General features: G+C 45.6%; 1 protein-coding gene across 6 annotated transcripts; it reads right to left on the reverse strand.

The window, feature by feature from the left end:
- Positions 1–2373: 2373 nt before the first annotated feature.
- Positions 2374–5481, reverse strand: GIMAP2 (GTPase, IMAP family member 2). Of its 6 annotated transcripts, none has more exons than XM_006920632.3 (3): positions 5361–5481; positions 4331–4366; positions 2374–3705 (listed from the first exon to the last, which is right to left on the reverse strand). In XM_006920632.3, the coding sequence occupies exons 1-3, from the start codon at positions 5470–5472 to the stop codon at positions 2729–2731; spliced, it is 1125 nt and encodes a 374-aa protein (XP_006920694.2). In that variant the 5' UTR covers positions 5473–5481; the 3' UTR covers positions 2374–2728. The 6 variants fall into 6 exon arrangements, with proteins under 6 accessions (XP_006920694.2, XP_024894794.1, XP_024894798.1 ...); XM_025039026.1 differs by having other exon boundaries at positions 4313–4366; XM_025039030.1 differs by lacking the exon at positions 5361–5481 and adding an exon at positions 4934–5107.
- Positions 5482–18630: the final 13149 nt, after the last annotated feature.

An 18630-nucleotide genomic window follows, 5' to 3' on the forward strand; every position in this document is an offset into this window, starting at 1 on the left:
AAAGAACTGATTCTGCTACTAGAAAATAAAATATTTGAATTAAAACCAATATAATTGGATGGACCTACCAGTATACTAGACATTGAAGGAAGGCTCTTGTAGACAGGTTAAGAGAAATTGTTGAGACTGAACGTGGCACCAGTGATCGGTTGGATAGTAGCAAGCAGTGTAACATAATTAGAATCCAAGGAGAACAAGAAAAGACTGACCTGGATAGAAAGAAAACGTGACGATATTATTATTTTGATGAAAAACTTCAACTCATAAATCCGAAAATCTTAGTCCACCTCAAGTAAAAAGTACAAAGAAAAACAAACCCAGGCACTTCATAGTCGAACTACTGAACAACCAAAGAAAAAGAGAAAAATTTTAAATCAACCAGAGGTGGGAAAAAGACACATTCCATACAGGGGAACAGTTTAAGAACGACAACCACTTTCGTCTCAGAGACAGAATAAGCCAGAAAACCCTGGAATGTGTTTAAACTGCTGATGGAAAAAAGAAAAGATCAGCCTAACTTCTTGATTCAGCAAAACTACCCTTCAGAAATGAAGATTAAGAAGAGGCATTTTAAGATCATGAAAACCGGAGAGATTTTAACTCGCTAAGTTCGCACTACAAGAAATGGGAAAGAAATTCTTCACGCTGAAAGGAGATGGTACCACATAAAAACGTGGATCGACAGGATAAAAGGTTTCTGGAAATTTCAAATATGTGGGAAATAGGAAAAAACTGCTATTTGGATTCTTCTTCGTTCCCTAAAAATGAAATCGATGGTAGCAAAATAATAATAACATATTGTGAATTTCTTAACTCTGGAGACGTAAAAAAATGACAATATCACAAAGGAAAAGAAGGGATTAAACAGAAGTCCATGTTTGTCAGGTTCTCATATCTCATTTGAAATGGTACACTGTTAACTCAAGCTAGAGAATAATAAGTTATGGCTAAATCCTTTCTTCCCTAGAGCAACTGCTAAAAAATAAAAGCCAACAAAGCGATAAAATGGAATAACTTTTTTAAAACTCAACACCAAAGAATGGGAAAAAAAAAAACAACACAACAAGAACGACAAAACGATGCGGCAAATAGAAAGCAGGAACAAGAACTTAAATCCAACCACAGATATTGTTACATTAAATGTAACTTATTATTATCATTATTATTTTTTGACAAAGGAGCAAAGATAATTCAATGGAGGAAGGATAGTTTTCAACAAATGATGCCGGAACATGATGCTAGACACACGCACACACACACACACACACACACACACACACACACACACACACACACACAATGAATCTAGACACAGATCTTATACCTTTGACAAAAATTCTCAAAATTCACCAAAATGGGTCAGAGAAGTCAATGTAAAACTGTAAAACTCCTAGAAGATAACATTGGAGAAAATCTGGATGACTTTGGGTTTGGGGGTCACCTTTTAGATATACCACTAAAAGTATGACCTATGAATGGAAAAGTTGGTAAGATGGACTTCATTAAAATGAAAAACTTCTGCTCTGCAAAAGACACTGTTAAGAACACGCAATAAGGTGGAAAAGAGAAAATAGAGAAAATAAATGTTCGTTTTTTGCAAAGTTTAATAAAATCGATAAACCTCTGGCCAGGCTGATCAACCGAAAAGAAATCATCATAAATCACTGATATCAAAATTCAAAGAGGAACGTTGACTACATTTCCTGTCCATATTAAAAGGCATGATAAAAAAGATTTTACACGTTTGCGCAAGTAAGTGCAACGACTTTAATGTAGTGGAAAAAAAAAAATCCTTGAAAACCACAGCTTAACAAAATGAGCATAAGAAGAAATAAAAAATCAGAACAGCCTTATATATTTGGTTAAAAAATGAGCTTGTAATATCAGTTCCCTGGGAAGGGCTAATTCAGTACGGACCTCTCACAATCGGCTCTTCAACTTGACCGACAACCCAAGGCTGAGTTCCTCCATCTTGGGGTTGATACCGGCATTTGTCTATCGGCCAACAGCTTTCCTTGTTTTCTGGTGAGCTCATCAATCATAAAAATTCAGTTTATTTTAATAAATTCAGCTTTTAATTGCATTTGACGGGGTGATTGATGTTTCAGACTGCACAGTCCACCATCTTGTCCGAAGAGTGAACTGTGTTTCAACGCTCGGTGTGATTGGGGTCGGGGTAAAATCTGACTGAGCCTCTTTTGATGTGAAGCAAATTTGATGTACATGAAACAGACTACTGATGTGTGAGTGTGCCCATGTGTGGTTAGTGGGCATGGCTGGTTTCATCACCGAAATGAGCCACGTGTCTCACCATCTCCTGAGAATAAAACCATGGAATAAAATTAAAGACATGTTATCCCAATAACTTCACAATTTACTTATTATTATTATTTTATTATATTCAGTAGACATTATCGTCATTCTATTCAGTAGAAATAGTAGTATTCTGAAGAATAAAAGGAGTCTCCGGGAATATAAAACTGGCTTTAGGCATTTGCAAATGGGAGGAATTTTATGTTTACAGCTTTCAAAAGGTTTTGATATTAGATTTCAAAACAAACAGTAACTTTTAAAATAATCCGGTTCCTTAATACATTGAGCGATGTTAGGATTTAAACATTTTGCAGAGTTTCAAATGCTGGCGTCAGGCACTGCGTGTTTTAAGGAGGCTCTGTAATTCACTCACTGCCTGAAGGTGAATAAATCGTTACTGATCCATAACTATAATTTAGGAGTCGTATTTGAGACCAATGGCCTTGCCAGAAATTATCATTAACTTTTTGAGTATAATTAACAGTAAGCTACAGAACAAATTGCACATACTACAGAGTAAGCAGTAAAAGAAATTGCATATCCTGAGCCATACACAAAATAACAGAATTAACCATTTGACAAAGAACCTAATACAAAATAAAATACACACTAGTATTTTCATTAGGGCTCCTTTTAGGCCATTTTCTTTGGCCGTGGTGGTGCCGCGTCTCTGAACTTCCATGAACTTTATCAGACTCCCTTTGAAATCCTTTAACCTTTCCTCTGATCCCTCAGCTCCACTTCCGGACCCCGTGACGAGACTGTACAGCCCGTTGGTATAGTGGTCGCCTCTCTTCTCCATCACCAGGCCCTCGATCAAGTCCATTAGCTCCTTCACTTGGTCGCCCCGGTCACTCCCTTCGGCACGGTTATTGAAGGCACACGCTCGCCCCCCACACGCTGCCACCAGCTTGCTTAGGGCTTCGTTCTCCGTCTCATGGATGTAATCCGTCAAGGAGCCTCCTGCGAGGTCTTCCTTGTGGCTGAAGAGGACAATCGTATGTCTCATGGCATCCTCTCCGAAGATCTCTTTGATCCTCTGCGTAGCCTGCTGGTCCTGCGTGGTGAATCGGCCCATTTGCGTCACCAGGAGCAGCACGTGGGGTCCCGGGGCTGAGAGCAGGTAGCACCTCTGCACCTCTTGGTATAGGGCATCAGAGGGGTCCCTCCCAGAAAACATGTCCGGCGTGTCAATAACGACCAGCTCTCTGTCTCCCCAGCGTCCCCGACGCTCACTGCAGGTCTTAGTGAGGGTCCGGGGCCGCAGCTGTGACACAAACGCCTGCTTCCCAAGGATGCTGTTCCCGGTGGCACTTCTGCCGGTTCCCGTTCTTCCCACCAGGATGATCCTCAGCTCTGATCCCCTGGCGTGTCGGTTCTCCGTATGTGGTCCTGTTAAGGGCAAGTTTACTGTGTTACTACTACACTCATCACGCCGATGGAATATTTTCAAGGATAAGGAGTTATTCCCAAGTTACAGGAAAAGATACTTTCTTCTACAATAGGTTGCATTTACGAAATAGAAGCTAACCCCATTATCGAATAAAATAAACGAATTATGGGTTTTAAAACATCTAGATTTCTCTAGGAGTGCAGTGTATCGCCACGTTGGATCCTAGAAAAACATACCTGGCGGGGCGGGGGGAGGACGAGATGGATTTAGAAACACATCTCATCGTGCAAGGCTTGCCTGAATCGCTCCGTTCCGGCCCTCCGGAAGATAAATTTTCTGAGCATCACAGATGTGTAGCCAAGACTGTGGACCCCACCTCCAGGTGATTAAGTCACCTGACTCTGTTCCAAGGCCAGAGATGGCCCCTCTGACCTTGGCTGGGCAGAGGTGTGGTGGTGACCACCAGTGAAATGGCTGGATTTGGGAAATGCAGGAATGACCAGTGTGACATGAGTCTCCCTAATGAAGAAACAGCTGGTAGCTTACACTTGGCTTAGAGAGCATAGCAGGCTTTTAATATAAAATAGGCAAAATAGCTGTGCTCACCGGAAGTCACTTTCTTACCCGAGTGACTGCATTCATTCTGGTCCATCGCTGCTCCTGGGGGACAGAGAGACCAGAGACCAATCAAACAACAACGACAACACCGGAAATCGATTATCGTCTAGTTCTGAATTGTGACAGACCCTTACATTCCCAGCTCGTTCTCGACCACGTCTCATGTGTCCCCACAGAGCCGGCGACGTGGGGAGGAGAATTACTGTGTCCGGGTCACTCTCCCGGAGTCACGCAGCGAGGTGGGAGCAGCGTTTCGCTTTGTGGGCCCTGCCTGGGCCCCTTCCTTCCTCTCAAGACCGCCCCGCCCTCTTCCCCTGCTGTCCCTGGTCACACACCTTCACTTCCCTCCACTTCCCTTCTGGACCTACCTCCCCCGTGTCTGAGGTTCCGTCTCCTCCCCGCTTCTCTCCTTCTCTCCTTCTCTCTCTCCTCACCTCGCTCCCTTCCTTCTGCTTCTTACCACCCTCTCCGAACTCCTCCTTCCACTTTGAGTCCTTGCCAGAGGACTCACCGGGTTAAGAATGTGACTCTGCAAACCGACACTCTCCTTGAAGCCAGAAATACACATCGTTTGATCCCTCGATTGCTTACATCGTCCCCATTCCTCACCAGCCACCAGGGAGGAGCCCTGCCACCTCGTCCCCCTGTCCGATGCAGTGAGAAGTCCTGATTAATTTTTATCACACACGTTTTTCTCTTGCTTAAATCTGGCAGCACAGCCAAAGCAACAGGCACAGAAAGCTACAAGGGGCAGAAAACTCCCGGCCACATGGGAACTGCCAAATTCTTCCCGGTTAGCACTTTTTATTGGCTTCCTGTTAAGGAAATTCTCTTTGTCAGTAAGCTGTAAACGAAACTATAGGCAGTTCACGGTCCCTGTAAACTGGCTTCACTTAAGCCAAAGGCAGTCGCTCTAAATTGCTGCCCTTAAAATACGGCAAATTTGTTCTTAAAAAAAAAAATTTTTTTTTTTTTCGGAGCATGGCCAGGGAACTAGAGATCGACACCGTGGAACTTTTCCCAAATGCGGGCATACCTGATTCGCCGAGGAAAGACACAGATAGCTCCCCATTCAGACCTATGATGGCCAGCTCAGCTCGAAGAGAAAGAAAATGAAGCAAACACGCACGTCTGTCTCCTTCCTCCATAATCTCCACCCAGCTTCCTCCTCCCCGCACCCCTCCCCGCATCCCTCCCCTAAGAGAACCCCGCCACGGTCCGTCTGAAATTCTCTTTTCGGCCACGTAAGCAAAATAAACGGTTTGAATGGGAAAATAGGATCGGTAGTTATTTGCTCTCATGTGGACCCACAGTCTTTTCTTGTCGGGACAGGGGGCGCCAGGGAAGCTGGGGAAGCTGGAGGATTCGGTTCCTTCCCCCACCCAGGCTGTGTCCTCACAGTCAACGGTGTGCCTAAATGGGCTGGGAGTGTCCTAAAGGCAAATGCCCTTGGGGGTGGTGAGAGCACATGAGTCAGGGCTTTGGGGACATCCTGGTACGATTCTTAATCTTTTAGCAGGAAATGGAAAGGGACTTCCCTTGAAGAGTTCTTCATCTTTTTAGTAAACCTAGTTCAGTTTTCTTCCCTCCTTTCTTTAGGAAAATGTCCCTCTCCCTCAAAACCTGATAATTGCCCCGAAACTGGTGACTCAGATTGATAAGGGTCATCGGGGCCCAGAAACCTGATAATTGCCCCGAAACTGGTGACTCGGATTGATAAGACTGGTGACTCGGATTGATAAGGGTCATCGGGGCCCAGAAACCTGATAATTGCCCCGAAACTGGTGACTCGGATTGATAAGGGTCATCGGGAGCCCATCGTTAGCAGAAGGTGGTAGACCAGATAGGATCCTTAGAGTCTGAGAGGAGGGGACTTTAGGCCAAAGGTCTTTTTTTCTCTTTAAGAAATGTATTAACCAAGGCTGTTTCCTTCTACTTGCTTGATAGGCAAATCAGTAATAGAAATTAATAGATATATGATTTAAATAAGAAGTTTGTATCTTTCTTTTCCTTGTCTAGGGACTGAGGTGGCACTTCAGCGGGAAAAGACCCCGCCCTGACTGAGGCAGAGAGGGGAAGAGCTCCATGAAACCCCAATAGGCAGGGACAATGACCCTTCTCAGCAGGCAGCAGATACAGAAGAGACCTCCTGTCCCTCAACAGTCGTACTACTAATAATAAAGGGGTTCATGGCTCTTAGAAAAGAGTTAGGCAGGAAAGTTAGTTACGGGGTTTCTGGGTCTGCTGCAAAGACACTGAGGTCATCCTACCCTAGAAAGAGTGCTCCCTAACCCATCCACAATTCAGCAAGCCAGAAGGCATTTTTGGGCTGAAAGTAACTCACAGAAAGAAACAATCGAGCAGAGAATTGGGTACTAGTTTCAGCCAGTCCCTCGCATCTGCGCAAGAAAGACCCCAATTTACCTGAGCCTCATTATGCCATCATGCACATGTCCAGAAGTTCATTAATTTCAATATAAGAGATTGAATTCTGGGAATGAACATGCACAGAAAGCAAATGATGAATCACTGCGTCCTGGCAATCTTAGTTGTCAATCAAGGAAGCTCACTCCTCTAAGAAAAGTAAGCGCCCACAGCGAATAGGGACAAAAGCCCCAAAGGCTTTGTCACCAGGTCTTTGAGCCAGGCTTCTCTTGCTCAGGCTCGCTTCCACGTCGGGAAGTGTGCTTTCCCTTCTAATAAAGCTTTTCTCTTCTGCTGTATTTAGCTGTCTCGCTCAATTCTTTGAGACATCGAGAACCTGTACGATGCGCTGGGAGGGGACCCCCACTCTCCGGGAACAAGGGGACACCTCTGATAGGGGACTGTGCAGAGGGAGGAGGAAACAGAAGGACCTGAGAGAAGCCATACTGTGCCTTTTGATTATCTGCAGTTTCTATGTTTATCAGAGACTCGGTTGGAAGTAATGACATTTTAGCCTCCTGTTTTTACAAAAATATACCCTTTTTCACTTTTTCGTGCATAATTGCATTGGTTGTTGCGTTTACAAAAACGACCCAATGCTGTGCTTTTATTTTTCATTTTAATTTTAGAGCATCTGATGTCGTTAATACCGACGCTGGTTTTCGGTATTTAATGAATTAGTTTACTTTCAAATAAGAGTAAGTACACTTTGTTTAGCCCTATTTCATTAAAGGTTTTTATCGAGGTGGAAGTGGTAAAAAATGTCTTTTAATGTTAATCAAAATAATTCCATGATTTTTTTCTTTTCACCTATTAATATTGTGAATTATCTTAGCATGTTTCCCAATATAGGTGACAGGTATGTGTGAAGATTTAACAGGCTGGGTTCCAAGGAATGCAGCTGGTTGAGATGAGGGGAGGTGAGCGGGCAGGTAGCTCCTTATGATGGACACTTGAGGGGGAAGGAGAGAACACGGGATTAGGCAGAGGGCATTAGACTGAGGCGTAGTCACGACAAATGCCCACGCTACAGGTAGAGCTAAAGTTTGGTTGGACTTTCAGAGTGGGCGGGGCTTCGGTCCCATCAGCCCTTCGTTGGCTGGACACCTCCCCTGCGCAGGACACCTGACCTCACGTACAGGCGAGCATCTCGCCTCAGCAAAAGCCAATTTCTGAAGAGCTGACAGCTGGTGGCACCCCCAGCAGCTGGAGGACAAGGTCCTTCTGTTTTTGTATCATTCCTCTAGGTTTGGAGACACAAATATTACTTCTCCTGATTCATCCTTGGGCCATTCGAAGAGAAGTCCCGGCATAGTCCTTGATAAAATTTTTCCTTGGCCCAGTCTCTCCACTCCTGTCCCTTCTGAACACTGGCCCGTGGCCATTACGGGGCACAGTTTCTCGGTGTCCTAAGTCCTCTAGTAAGTGATGGGACTATGGCCTTAAGTGAGAGTCAGATAGACGTGAGCAAGGAAAGGGTCATGGCTGAGGGAAGGAGCGCATTTTACATTACCCTGTGGAATTTATAACAAGCCATTGTGTTCTCATGGTTCAAGGCCATGCTAGGAAATGAGTCAAGGCCAAAAACAAAAGACGGCTGACATCTTGAGGTCAAATTAAGATGTATTTGGCAATTGTCCTGTGTGAAAACTTTGTTTATAAAGCAGTAATATTCAATAGAATGTTCTGTCATGATGGAAATATTCAGAACCTGCCTTCTCCAACGTGGCAGGCTCTAACCAGAAGTGACTATTGAGCCTGTGAAATGTGGCCAGTGTGATGGAGAATATAAATTTTAAATTTAACTTTAATTCATATAATTAAATGGTCTCGTGTGGCTAGTGGCTAGCATATTGGAGAGTGCAGTTATCGGGTATATCATTTTAATAAGATGATAAAAAAACACTGTGTTTGTTGGGGGGGAGGGGTGCGCAGATTAAAAAAATATATAGATGATGAGAAAATGCAAAGTAAAATCAACGAATTGATTCAACACCAAAAAATTCTAAACTCTGTGGTGGGGAGTTTTTCACTGGCAGGCTTAAAAATTGCTTGACCTCTTTTTGGCCCCTTTAGACTTTTGCCCTGCAAAGCAGTTTTCAATTCACCATATTTGGGAATCACTAAAGATTCAGAGGGCGTTTAACCTCGAGGCAGCCCTCGCTGTTCGAACTCCCACAATTGGAATAGTCGCTATAAACCACTGTCCCTGAAATGTGTTATTCCAGTAGAAAATCCACTCCAGAGCACCTGGCCGTCATACAGAACAATCGACGTCACACATGAGTCCGGGATGGAGGATGGGGCGTGAACGGTGCCTCCCGCCTCAGCTGATTCCCAGCGGGGTCGGGGTCGTGGCCGTGCCCACTGGGGGCGCATCCTTGGGGCCTGGCTTCACTTCCTCTGTCCCCTCCCCCCACCTGCTTAGCACTTAGCAACAGAAAAGTTGCAATTGTGGTTAAAGTGAGCTGAGAAGGGACCTGGCTGTGAACTCTGAGGTGAGAACACTGAAACCTTCACCCCGATCCGTTTCCAGATACCCTCCTCCTGCGGTCAGGACCTGTCAGACCCGTCAGCCACCCTCTCCTCTCCCCCGACCTCCCGCCTGATGATGCCCTGCGCTTTTTACTTCTTATTCTCTCTGCGTTCAAGTCTGTCTGGAAAAGAACTTGGTTTCTGGGAGAGAGTGCGTGTGTGTGTGTGTGTGTGTGTGCGCGCGCGCGTGTGTGTGTGTTTTGCCAAATGTAAAAAAAAAAAAAAATAATACTGGTTCAGTCCGTGACAGGAAATGGCAAGACCCAGGCGAGCTCTGCCTCCGGGAGGGCTGAAAACTGTCTGATCGGGTGTGACCCTTGCGGCCCAGCACCCTTGAGCTATCATCCCTCTCATCTGAGGAAAGATCTTCCATCGGGAGAGGGGTAGGGAAGGAACGACATGCCCGGAAGGACGTCAGCGGGTCCGAGTGCCCATCCAAGCTGTTGCAGCGGAGAGTCAGATTCGGGTCCTCGCATAGCAGGCACTGGCTGGGAGGTTCCTTTGGTGTAGTCACGACCTGTGGCTCTCAGACGGCCATCATCGTAACAAGAGATGGGCTCTGCGGTCTAACCGGCTACCGGATCTTGGGTTTGAACATCATCCTCGGAAACTGGAGAGATTGAGCGGCGTGCTCTGCTGCCGACCTGCCGTCTTCTCTTGCTCCCAAACGCTGCCACACACATTTCTAGTTACCCAGCGCCCACGAGAGACCACACATGGCCCACACATCCCCCATCTGCTCCGTGGGGTTTTGGAATCAGGCAGTTGCAATTTTTGGTGGGCCAGTGACCAGCCATGTGTCCTTAGGAAAAATCTGACCCTAATTTCCTTCATCTGAAAATGGGGCCAGTTTAAATTACTCACAGGATTGTCAGAATTAATGGGAAAGTGCAGGTAGAGCATGTCGCCCCGGTGCTCAGCAGGGTCCTTTAACGGGACTGAGCCCGCATCGGAATCACGTGAAGAGCTTGTGAAAACACGCAGGGCGAGGCAGCATCCTGGGATTTTGAATTTGAGTGGAGCCTGAATAATTGGATTTCTAACAAGTTCCCAGGTGCTGGCCCTAGGACCTCACTTTGGGAACTACGGTCCCTAAGGCATTGTTGTCACCTGCATCGTTGAAGCTGACTTACCCATTGTTGAACCCATCATGTCTGGGTTCCAGCTCTGTAACTGGAGCCCTTTATCCCCCTATAAGTAGAAGTGGGAGCTTCCTGGCTTTGCTCTCCCCATAGGTCTTGTAGGCTGTTTTCCGAAGATCGCCTCAAGCGCAGCTCCATTTCGTTTCTTACTCCATCTTAGGTCATAGGGCCCTATGCCGACTTCTTCACCTAAAACCTTTACATTTTAGATGTGCTTTGTCTGTCCCCATCAGCTGCTTTAATCGGAGGTGAAAGATCTCGTACAGACAACGCCCAGAGGTTCTCAAACTCTACTGTGTCTCAGACTCGCTCGGAGGGTTTGTTAAACCCACAGGACTGAGCTCCACTCTTAGGGTTTCCGATTCGGTGCGTTTGAGATGCAGCCCAAGAGACAGGTGGGAAGAGAGCAAGAATGAATGACGGCTCCCAGGTGAAGTCGGCATCACGCGACGGGAGAGAGGAAATGGGGAACGTGAGTGGAACAGACACATCTACCGCTCATGGAACTACTTCCGGCTAAGAAGACATAACCGTGTCACATCTTCTTCTTTAATACTTACAGCAACACCGGGAAGAAGGGATCATGATCTCCGTTTTTTAATGAGCCGAACTAAGATTCGGAAAGATGAGTGACTTGCCTGACGTGACACAGAGGATGAGCATGGGGCCAGAGACTGGAATGTGACTTTCAGGACCCCAAGCCGTGTGCCGTGTCTCTTATCAGGTAGCGGAGTAGAAGGTCTGGAAACGTCTTCTACTCTCTCCTCTTCTGCCCCTTTGCGAGGTCACACCTCGCCTCTACACGCGTTCTCCAGGACGCCCCAAAGCCAGCGCCCCTTTATTAGATGTCGTCTAAAAGTTTAGAAACAACAGAAGCAAAACCAATGTAGCGCCCACATAGTGATTAGTGAAGGTTTCTCGTGCACACACCAACGAGATGGTTTGCAAACTGAGGGCTCAGATCAAAGCATGGAACGAGGCTCAAGGGGGCACTGGGATAAAGTAGCTCACGCGGCGAGAAGACAGTGACCTTTTAGTTTTCACAGTGATGGGTTATCGCGTTAGAATTTTCCCGAACGATAGGAAATTGGTTAGAAGTTACCTCATATCCATTTCGGGGAACAGCGTTTTTGATGCCTAAAGGCATTAGCAAGAAATGGCCCAGATCAAATCCATGTCAAAGATAAGATTAAACTTCATTTGTGTCACTGAACTGGTTTGTCCACTCAGCCAGTTTTCAAGGCTGGTCTGGAAAGCACAGTTCAATTCTAACAACATAATAGGGGCAATGTTCATGTAAATATTGGCACGTCCTCAGGAATTCCGTGGTGTGCAATCGATGTCAGACGGTTTCCCAGAACCGTCTCAGATTATGAGAAGGAAGCTCTGGTTGATTTATGCGTGGGAGCACGGCCGCACCCCCTCCTGTTTCTGCCACTGTCATTTTCTGTCTCACCTCCTTCACCTTTTGTCCTCCCTGTCACTTCATAGGATAGAGTTAGAATGTGGGGCCCATGTCCCTGATCGGAACAGAAACTAAAAACATGTGAATAAGAGAGCACAAAGGAGTAAAGCAAAACTTAAAAACCAAAGTTGAGTCTTTGGGATGACAGTTAGAGCCCTGCGAAGACTGATCAAAATAAAAGACGATAGTGAACATCATAGAAACACTATACGTTTAAAAAGGAAGACATTTCAAATTTTAAAGAGAATTCTATGAATAAGTTACGCCAATGAATTCGAAAGTACAGATGAATGGATCATAAAAATATTAAAATGACGAAAAGATAGAACGTCTAACAAATACAGATGAATAGATAAATAGAAACTCTGAAATTTCAGGTATCGAAGGAAGCGATGGAATTGTTATTCCCATGAGAAGAAATAACTTCTTGCTCTTTCCCAAATTATGTCCATTAAACATTTGATCCTTTTAACTTTTTCTATAAATATGACCTGTTGTAAACGAGACTCATGTTTTCAGAGCCCACCAGACACTATGCATCCATGTTCAACGATGACTTCATTTTAACAAGCTCTTGTTTTTGTGAAATTATTACTATCCATCAGATTTGCCCCCTTTGAGCTAAGGTGCCGATTTTATACTTTTCCCATTTCTCACAGTTTATCTGGAACTCTTCCAGAAGCATAGACCTCGGATTAGGAATTCTGAAAGAGAATCAGTCTCTTTATGTCTACTTCTTATTGCTTGTCCATTTACCCCAATTACCAGAGAATTTCTGAAAAACAGAATTCATTCTCAGGTCAAGCCGTGATCCCCGGAAACAGTCAAAAGTTTTGGTGCCGTCACGCCACAGGCGTGAGGAGAATCCCATCCACACAGGTGCACCCTTACCGTGCAGATCTGAGAGCCGCTGGTGCGTGTGGCGGGACCCTTGGCGGAGGGTAGCGGATGGTCAGATACCATCAGGCAGAGAGGGATCCAGGAGACGAAACGCCCTCATCTGATTCTCTAGCTCCCGCGCATCCTCTGCTGGCCTCCCCAGCGGCAGAGCTCAAGCAGAAGTCAGAGGACGATGGAACCCATGGGTGTGGTCCCTACAGGTCGGCCTGGCAGGGCGGGAGGACGGCCAAGGATGGAGAGTGAGTATGTGGGGCGGAGGTGGGCAGGAGAGGGAAGCATTTGGCACAGAAGCTATTTGAACTTATAGTCTGGGCAGTTTTCAGTTAGCACATAGAAAAGGACGGAGGAGGAAAGGAAGACACTTGGTCAGTTTGTAGGTTTCCAAAAACCACAGGACGATCCTGCCAGAGGTGCCTGGCATGTCCCTGACCGTGACATAATGACGATCACGGGCGGTGCCAACAGTCAACATTCTGGCCCTGATATTCCTTACATTTGGATCTTTAAACCATATGCAATGAATCACTGCTCAAACATAGCAATTTTGGAATTTCTTAAATTTTTTGGTGTTTGTGGGGATGGACTGGCAAGGAGAATCAATGGTAGGAAGTGAGCTGGAGAGATGCTTAACGAATGATATGACATTGAGAAAAATTATGACTTCGTGAAAAAATGTCGTACGTTTGAAAGCCGTATCCGAATTCCATCAACAAGTTGGCTAAAGATACTCCTCTTGGCCCCTTCCCTGATATTTCGTAGTTTTAACTCATATTGCGGCTTTAGCGATTGAAGTTTTTCCTTTCTCCTGCACAATCTTCTGGCTCGGCTGATCACGCTCCTCTCTTCAAATTTCCTCTTCTGATTTTCTTCAATTGCTCCGCCCGATCGTTTAGCCTTTCCTCGGTGTCCTTGTAGACGGCGTCAGAAAAGTGAGTCCCTTCATTTCCCTGCACCGTCTTGTCTATCCACCCCCCCAGCTCGTGCCCTTTCCAAAAACCACAGGACGATCCTGCCAGAGGTGCCTGGCATGTCCCTGACTGTGACACAATGACGATCACGGGCGGTGCCAACAGTCAACCGAGGGTGCATTCTGGCCCTGATATTCCTTACATTTCCCTGCACCGTCTTGTCTATCAGCCCCACCAGCTCGTGCACTTGAGCATCCTTCTCAGCCGTGCCTGGCTCCCCGTGGTTAGAGAAGGCGCAGTAGCGGTCCCCGCACTCTGCCAGGATGTTTTTCAGGTCCACATCCGCACCGTCTATGAAGTCACTCAGCCTCTGACCCTCTAGACCATCTTTGTGAGTGAACGAGACCATCACGTGCTTCATGGCCGACTCCCCAAAGATGGCCTTGACCAACGCAATGGTTTTCTGCTCTTCGTCCTGAGGACGTGCCAATATTTACATGAACATTGCCCATATTATGTTGGTAGAATTGAACTGTGCTTTCCAGACCAGCCTTGAAAACTAGCTGAGTGGACAAACCAGTTCAGTGACACAAATGAAGTTTAATCTTTTGGCCTTGACCAACGCAACGGTTTTCTGCTCTTCGTCCTGAGGACGTGCAAATATTTACATGAACATTGCCCATATTATGTTGTTAAAATTGAACTGTGCTTTCCAGACCAGCCTTGAAAACTAGCTGAGTGGACAAACCAGTTCAGTGACACAAATGAAGTTTAATCTTATCTTTGACATGGATTTGATCTGGGCCATTTCTTGCTAATGCCTTTAGGCATCAAAAACGCTGTTCCCCGAAATGGATATGAGGTAACTTCTAACCAATTTCCTATCGTTCGGGAAAATTCTAACGCGATAACCCATCACTGTGAAAACTAAAGGGTCACTGTCTTCTCGCCGCGTGAGCTACTTTATCCCAGTGCCCCCTTGAGCCTCGTTCCATGCTTTGATCTGAGCCCTCAGTTTGCAAACCATCTCGTTGGTGTGTGCACAAGAAACCTTCACTAATCACTACGTGGGCGCTACGTTGGTTTTGCTTCTGTCGTTTCTAAACTTGTAGACGACTTCTGAGGAATCCCGGCGGAAGCAGTGAGCCTCCTTTCCTATGAAAGAATGCTCATTCAGAATCAACAGTCTGGACACATATAGAAAGAAGTCCACGACCGCATGGAGGAAGGTGCACGGCCGTATCGCATGTCTGCAGCCAACCCACCATGCGCTGAGAGATGCGAAAACTGTGTTTAAACCGGTATCCGCCACACAGACCAGCTAGTCTTACTTCCTCAAGCTGCACAGAAAAGGGAAGGTAGACTGGATGTCGTTATCTTAGAAATACTTTCATACCTAGAAACAATAATGGGTCTCTTATGATTTATAACATAAAGTGTCAGAAGGAAGTTCAACAGTCGTCTGGCTCAGTATTTTCGAAGATCGTTCTGCATTGATTGGATGAGGAAATGGATCTGCTCACCATGTCTTAATCCTAAATTATACGTCTCTATTGTAGGTAAATATCGTCTATCAATAGTGATCCCAGTGGAGACATAAAAATTGAAATAGGCCGAAGACCGTGGAAGAAATTATAGAGGGAATAGTCAAGGAGCTCCCCACAGAGCAGTATCAGTCCCAGATGGCTTCACAGGAAAATTCTTTGAAACCTCAGTGATCGGAGAATCCCAAAGCTACTTAGATTCTCCCGGAATATAGGGAAAGGAGGTAAACTGGAATTTTTTTTCTAAGAAGTGAATGTAACTTTGAGGTGACAGAGATTGCACCCAAAAAGGCCAAAAACCAAAAACCAAAAACCAAAAAGCAAAAAACAAAAAAAACTAGAGATGAATCTCACTTACAAATATCAATACCAACTCCTGATAAAATATTGGCAAAGCAGAATTCAACAATATCTTTTTAAAATGATGCCTCGTGACCAAATGGCATTTAGTCTAGGAAACCAGAGTTGGGGGCAGGGGGAGGGTCGAGAAGAAGAAAAATATAAACATAACCCACCAATAGCCGTTCATGTTACAAACATTCCATAAGCTATGAATCGATACACACTTTCTCATCTATCCCGCTATCAATTCAGCCCCGAAGCGAGCAACTCGCTTCGTGGGGAAATACTTTCTCACTAAAACCATAATATCTCCACCTCGCCTTCCCATGGTATTTGAGGAACGGGTCAATGCAAATAGGAGAAAAAATAATGACGGAAATGAGAATTGGAAAAATCACAAGAGGCGGGGAAGCCACATAGTCAATAGTATCGTAAAGCCCCTTACGGTATGATCACAGGAATGGAAAGACCAATGGAAGAAAACAGAAAATCTAGACAAACATTCGATTGCCTAGGGAATTTCAGTAGATAACAAAGCAACACCTGCATCAGTGAGGAAAACATGGCCGTCACGACGAGCAGTCATGAATCACTGTAACTGGACAATCATTCGGAAGAACGTAAAATTGCGTTCATTCCCCACCCCAACCCAAGAAACATGCCAAATGGATGAGTTAATCGTAAAGAAAACAGGCCAATTCTCTCAAACTTGAGGGTAAGGAAAACATCCCTGAATTCAACTCAGAATAACAGATGCGGTACGGAATAAAATGGAGAAATCTGACTTCCGGTTTCTGCAGGTAAGGAGCTTGGAAATCCCTGCTCCATCCTAATGAGTAAAAAGCCGAACAGACTGAAAACTCAACAACTCTTCTTGGGTCCCTAAGAGGTCCCTGTGAGGACACAGGGCAAAATGCCACCCGGAAGGTAGGGAGACAGACGGGCAAATAGAGGGAGTCAGCAGAGCAGATTGTGGGGCAAACCAGTGCGAGGTAGGAAAACCTGACCGATAACGAAATTGCTGGAGGCTCAGAGCGAACAACCCAGAACGTTCAAAACTCAAGGGGACCCAGCCATACAGGGGTCCCCACGCTTTTGTGAGTTTTACTTATAGGAGCTCCACCAGATTATGTCAGTAAGTATCAAGAAAGAAATACCCTGGTGCTTCTAGCAGGAGGAGGAGAAAAAGAAGCATTTGGACATGTGCCAGAGCGGGGGTCCCCAACACCCGGGCCGCAGACAGGTACCGGTCCGGTCCGTGGCCTGTTAGGAACCGGGCCATACAGCAGGAAATGAGCATGAGCCAATGAGCGAAGCTTCGTCTGTATTTGCAGCCGCTCCCCAGCGCTGGCATCACCACCTCAGCTCCACCTCAGACCATCAGGCGTTAGATTCTCATAGGAGCACCGGTCCCTGGTGCCACAAAGGTTTGTGACTGCTGTGCCAGAGCACTCTGTTCTACGTTAACCAGAGCCTAACCTGCTGGGGGTTTATCAGCGCCTAACTGACCTCGAGAGAGAGAAATAACCAGCTACAGTCAGCTCTAAGCCTTCCATATGGAAGCGAAATACCCAACTCCAGTCCACTCTAGCTACCCCATCCCCCTAAAGGGGTGGAAAAACACCCATGAAACACTGGTGGGGCGCCCAGTGCAGAGGCACAGGTTTACCCAAACCCACACCTCATCTTGGAGGCAGGGAATGCCTCCTCCTCCATATCCCATTGCCTCGTTACGAAAGTTTTATTTACAATGGTTCCTTTCACCCGGTACATCATGTCCAGCTACCAGGCATCCTAAAGGGCAAAAAACATGCTTTGAAGAAGACAGAGCAAGTGTCAGAACCAGACATGGTGGGGACTTTGGAATTCTCGGACCAGGATAATTTAAAACAACTTTAATTAATATGCCAAAGGCTCTAATGGGTGAATTGAACAACAGCATGCAAGGATGGATGGGCGAGGCGAGCAGAGAAATGGAAATTCTAAGAAAGAACAAAAAATGAACACTCTAGTTGAAAACCAGTGTCCCAACAATGGAGACGGCCTTTGGTGGGCTTATGAGACATGCCCCAATTGTAGTCTTCGGTACCATTTTCTGCCAACAAACAAACAAACAAACAAAGAGACGTTTGGAGAAATTCCTGATTCAAAGTTTGGGGCAGGAATACATAACATGACCTGCGATCATCTTATCGGACCTTTTTTTTTTTTTTTTTACCCGAGATTAACAAAATAAACTGCAAATAAATTATGAGATGATCCACGAAATCTAAACAATGATGACAGGATGTTTGATAAAATTAAAGATTTATAGTACCTTAGATATGGTGTTCATGTTCTTTACAAATAATCTTTATCTTTTGGTGACACGTACTAAACTATTTACAGATGAAATGGTAGGTTCTCTAGCATGTGCTTCCAAAGCATCCAGGGTGGGATGGAAAGTGGTGGGAATATACACGAACCCTCCCTTTGTCCCGCCGGAGACGCTCCCCACCTATTGGTCACTTAGCAGCCATCTCCATTACCGGATCGACTGTCATATCACATGCTCGCGTTTGAGTCAATCTTACTTGACTCAATAACGGCCCCGCAGCGCGAGCATAGCCATGCTGGCAATTCGGATGCGCCAAAGAGAAGCTGCAAACCGATTCCTTCAAGTGAAAACATATCGACATAGAGGGAAAAACATTGTGTGCACAGGGCTTGGTGCTATTCGTGGTTTCAGGGATCCCCTGTGGATAAGGGGGGGTCGACCGTGTAGCTCCGCCATCCCCAATTAGAAGCCGTTTAATACGCACTCATTTCCTTCTTTTTATGTTGTGTTTTTCAGATGGTAGTGCACCAATGATTTTAGATTCTGATTTTTACACCTAACGTCATATCATGAAGAATTCATATACAATTAAAACTGTCGTGACCATCAGGAAAAGGTCTGTTCTGTAAAAGTGACGCTAATAAACGTCAGCCTCCTACAACCCTGCGTTTCCATGCAGACTCCCTACTCTGCTCCGTGTGGTCTGTCACGCTCATCTCCACCCCACCC

This window comes from Pteropus alecto, unplaced genomic scaffold, assembly GCF_000325575.1.
Source record: "Pteropus alecto unplaced genomic scaffold, ASM32557v1 scaffold48, whole genome shotgun sequence".
Taxonomy (NCBI): Eukaryota; Metazoa; Chordata; class Mammalia; order Chiroptera; family Pteropodidae; genus Pteropus; species Pteropus alecto.

Bases quoted from the DNA above. Each gene is read 5' to 3' on its own strand.
- GIMAP2 (XM_025039026.1), bottom strand. From the start codon at position 5,472: ATGGAGGAAGGAGACAGACGTGCGTGTTTGCTTCATTTTCTTTCTCTT. The intron at 4,367-5,360 runs GTATGCCCGCAT...TCTGTCCCCCAG, and splicing joins GTCTTTCCTCGGCGAATCAG to GAGCAGCGATGGACCAGAAT. The intron at 3,706-4,312 runs GTGAGCACAGCT...TGCCCTTAACAG, and splicing joins GGGTAAGAAAGTGACTTCCG to GACCACATACGGAGAACCGA.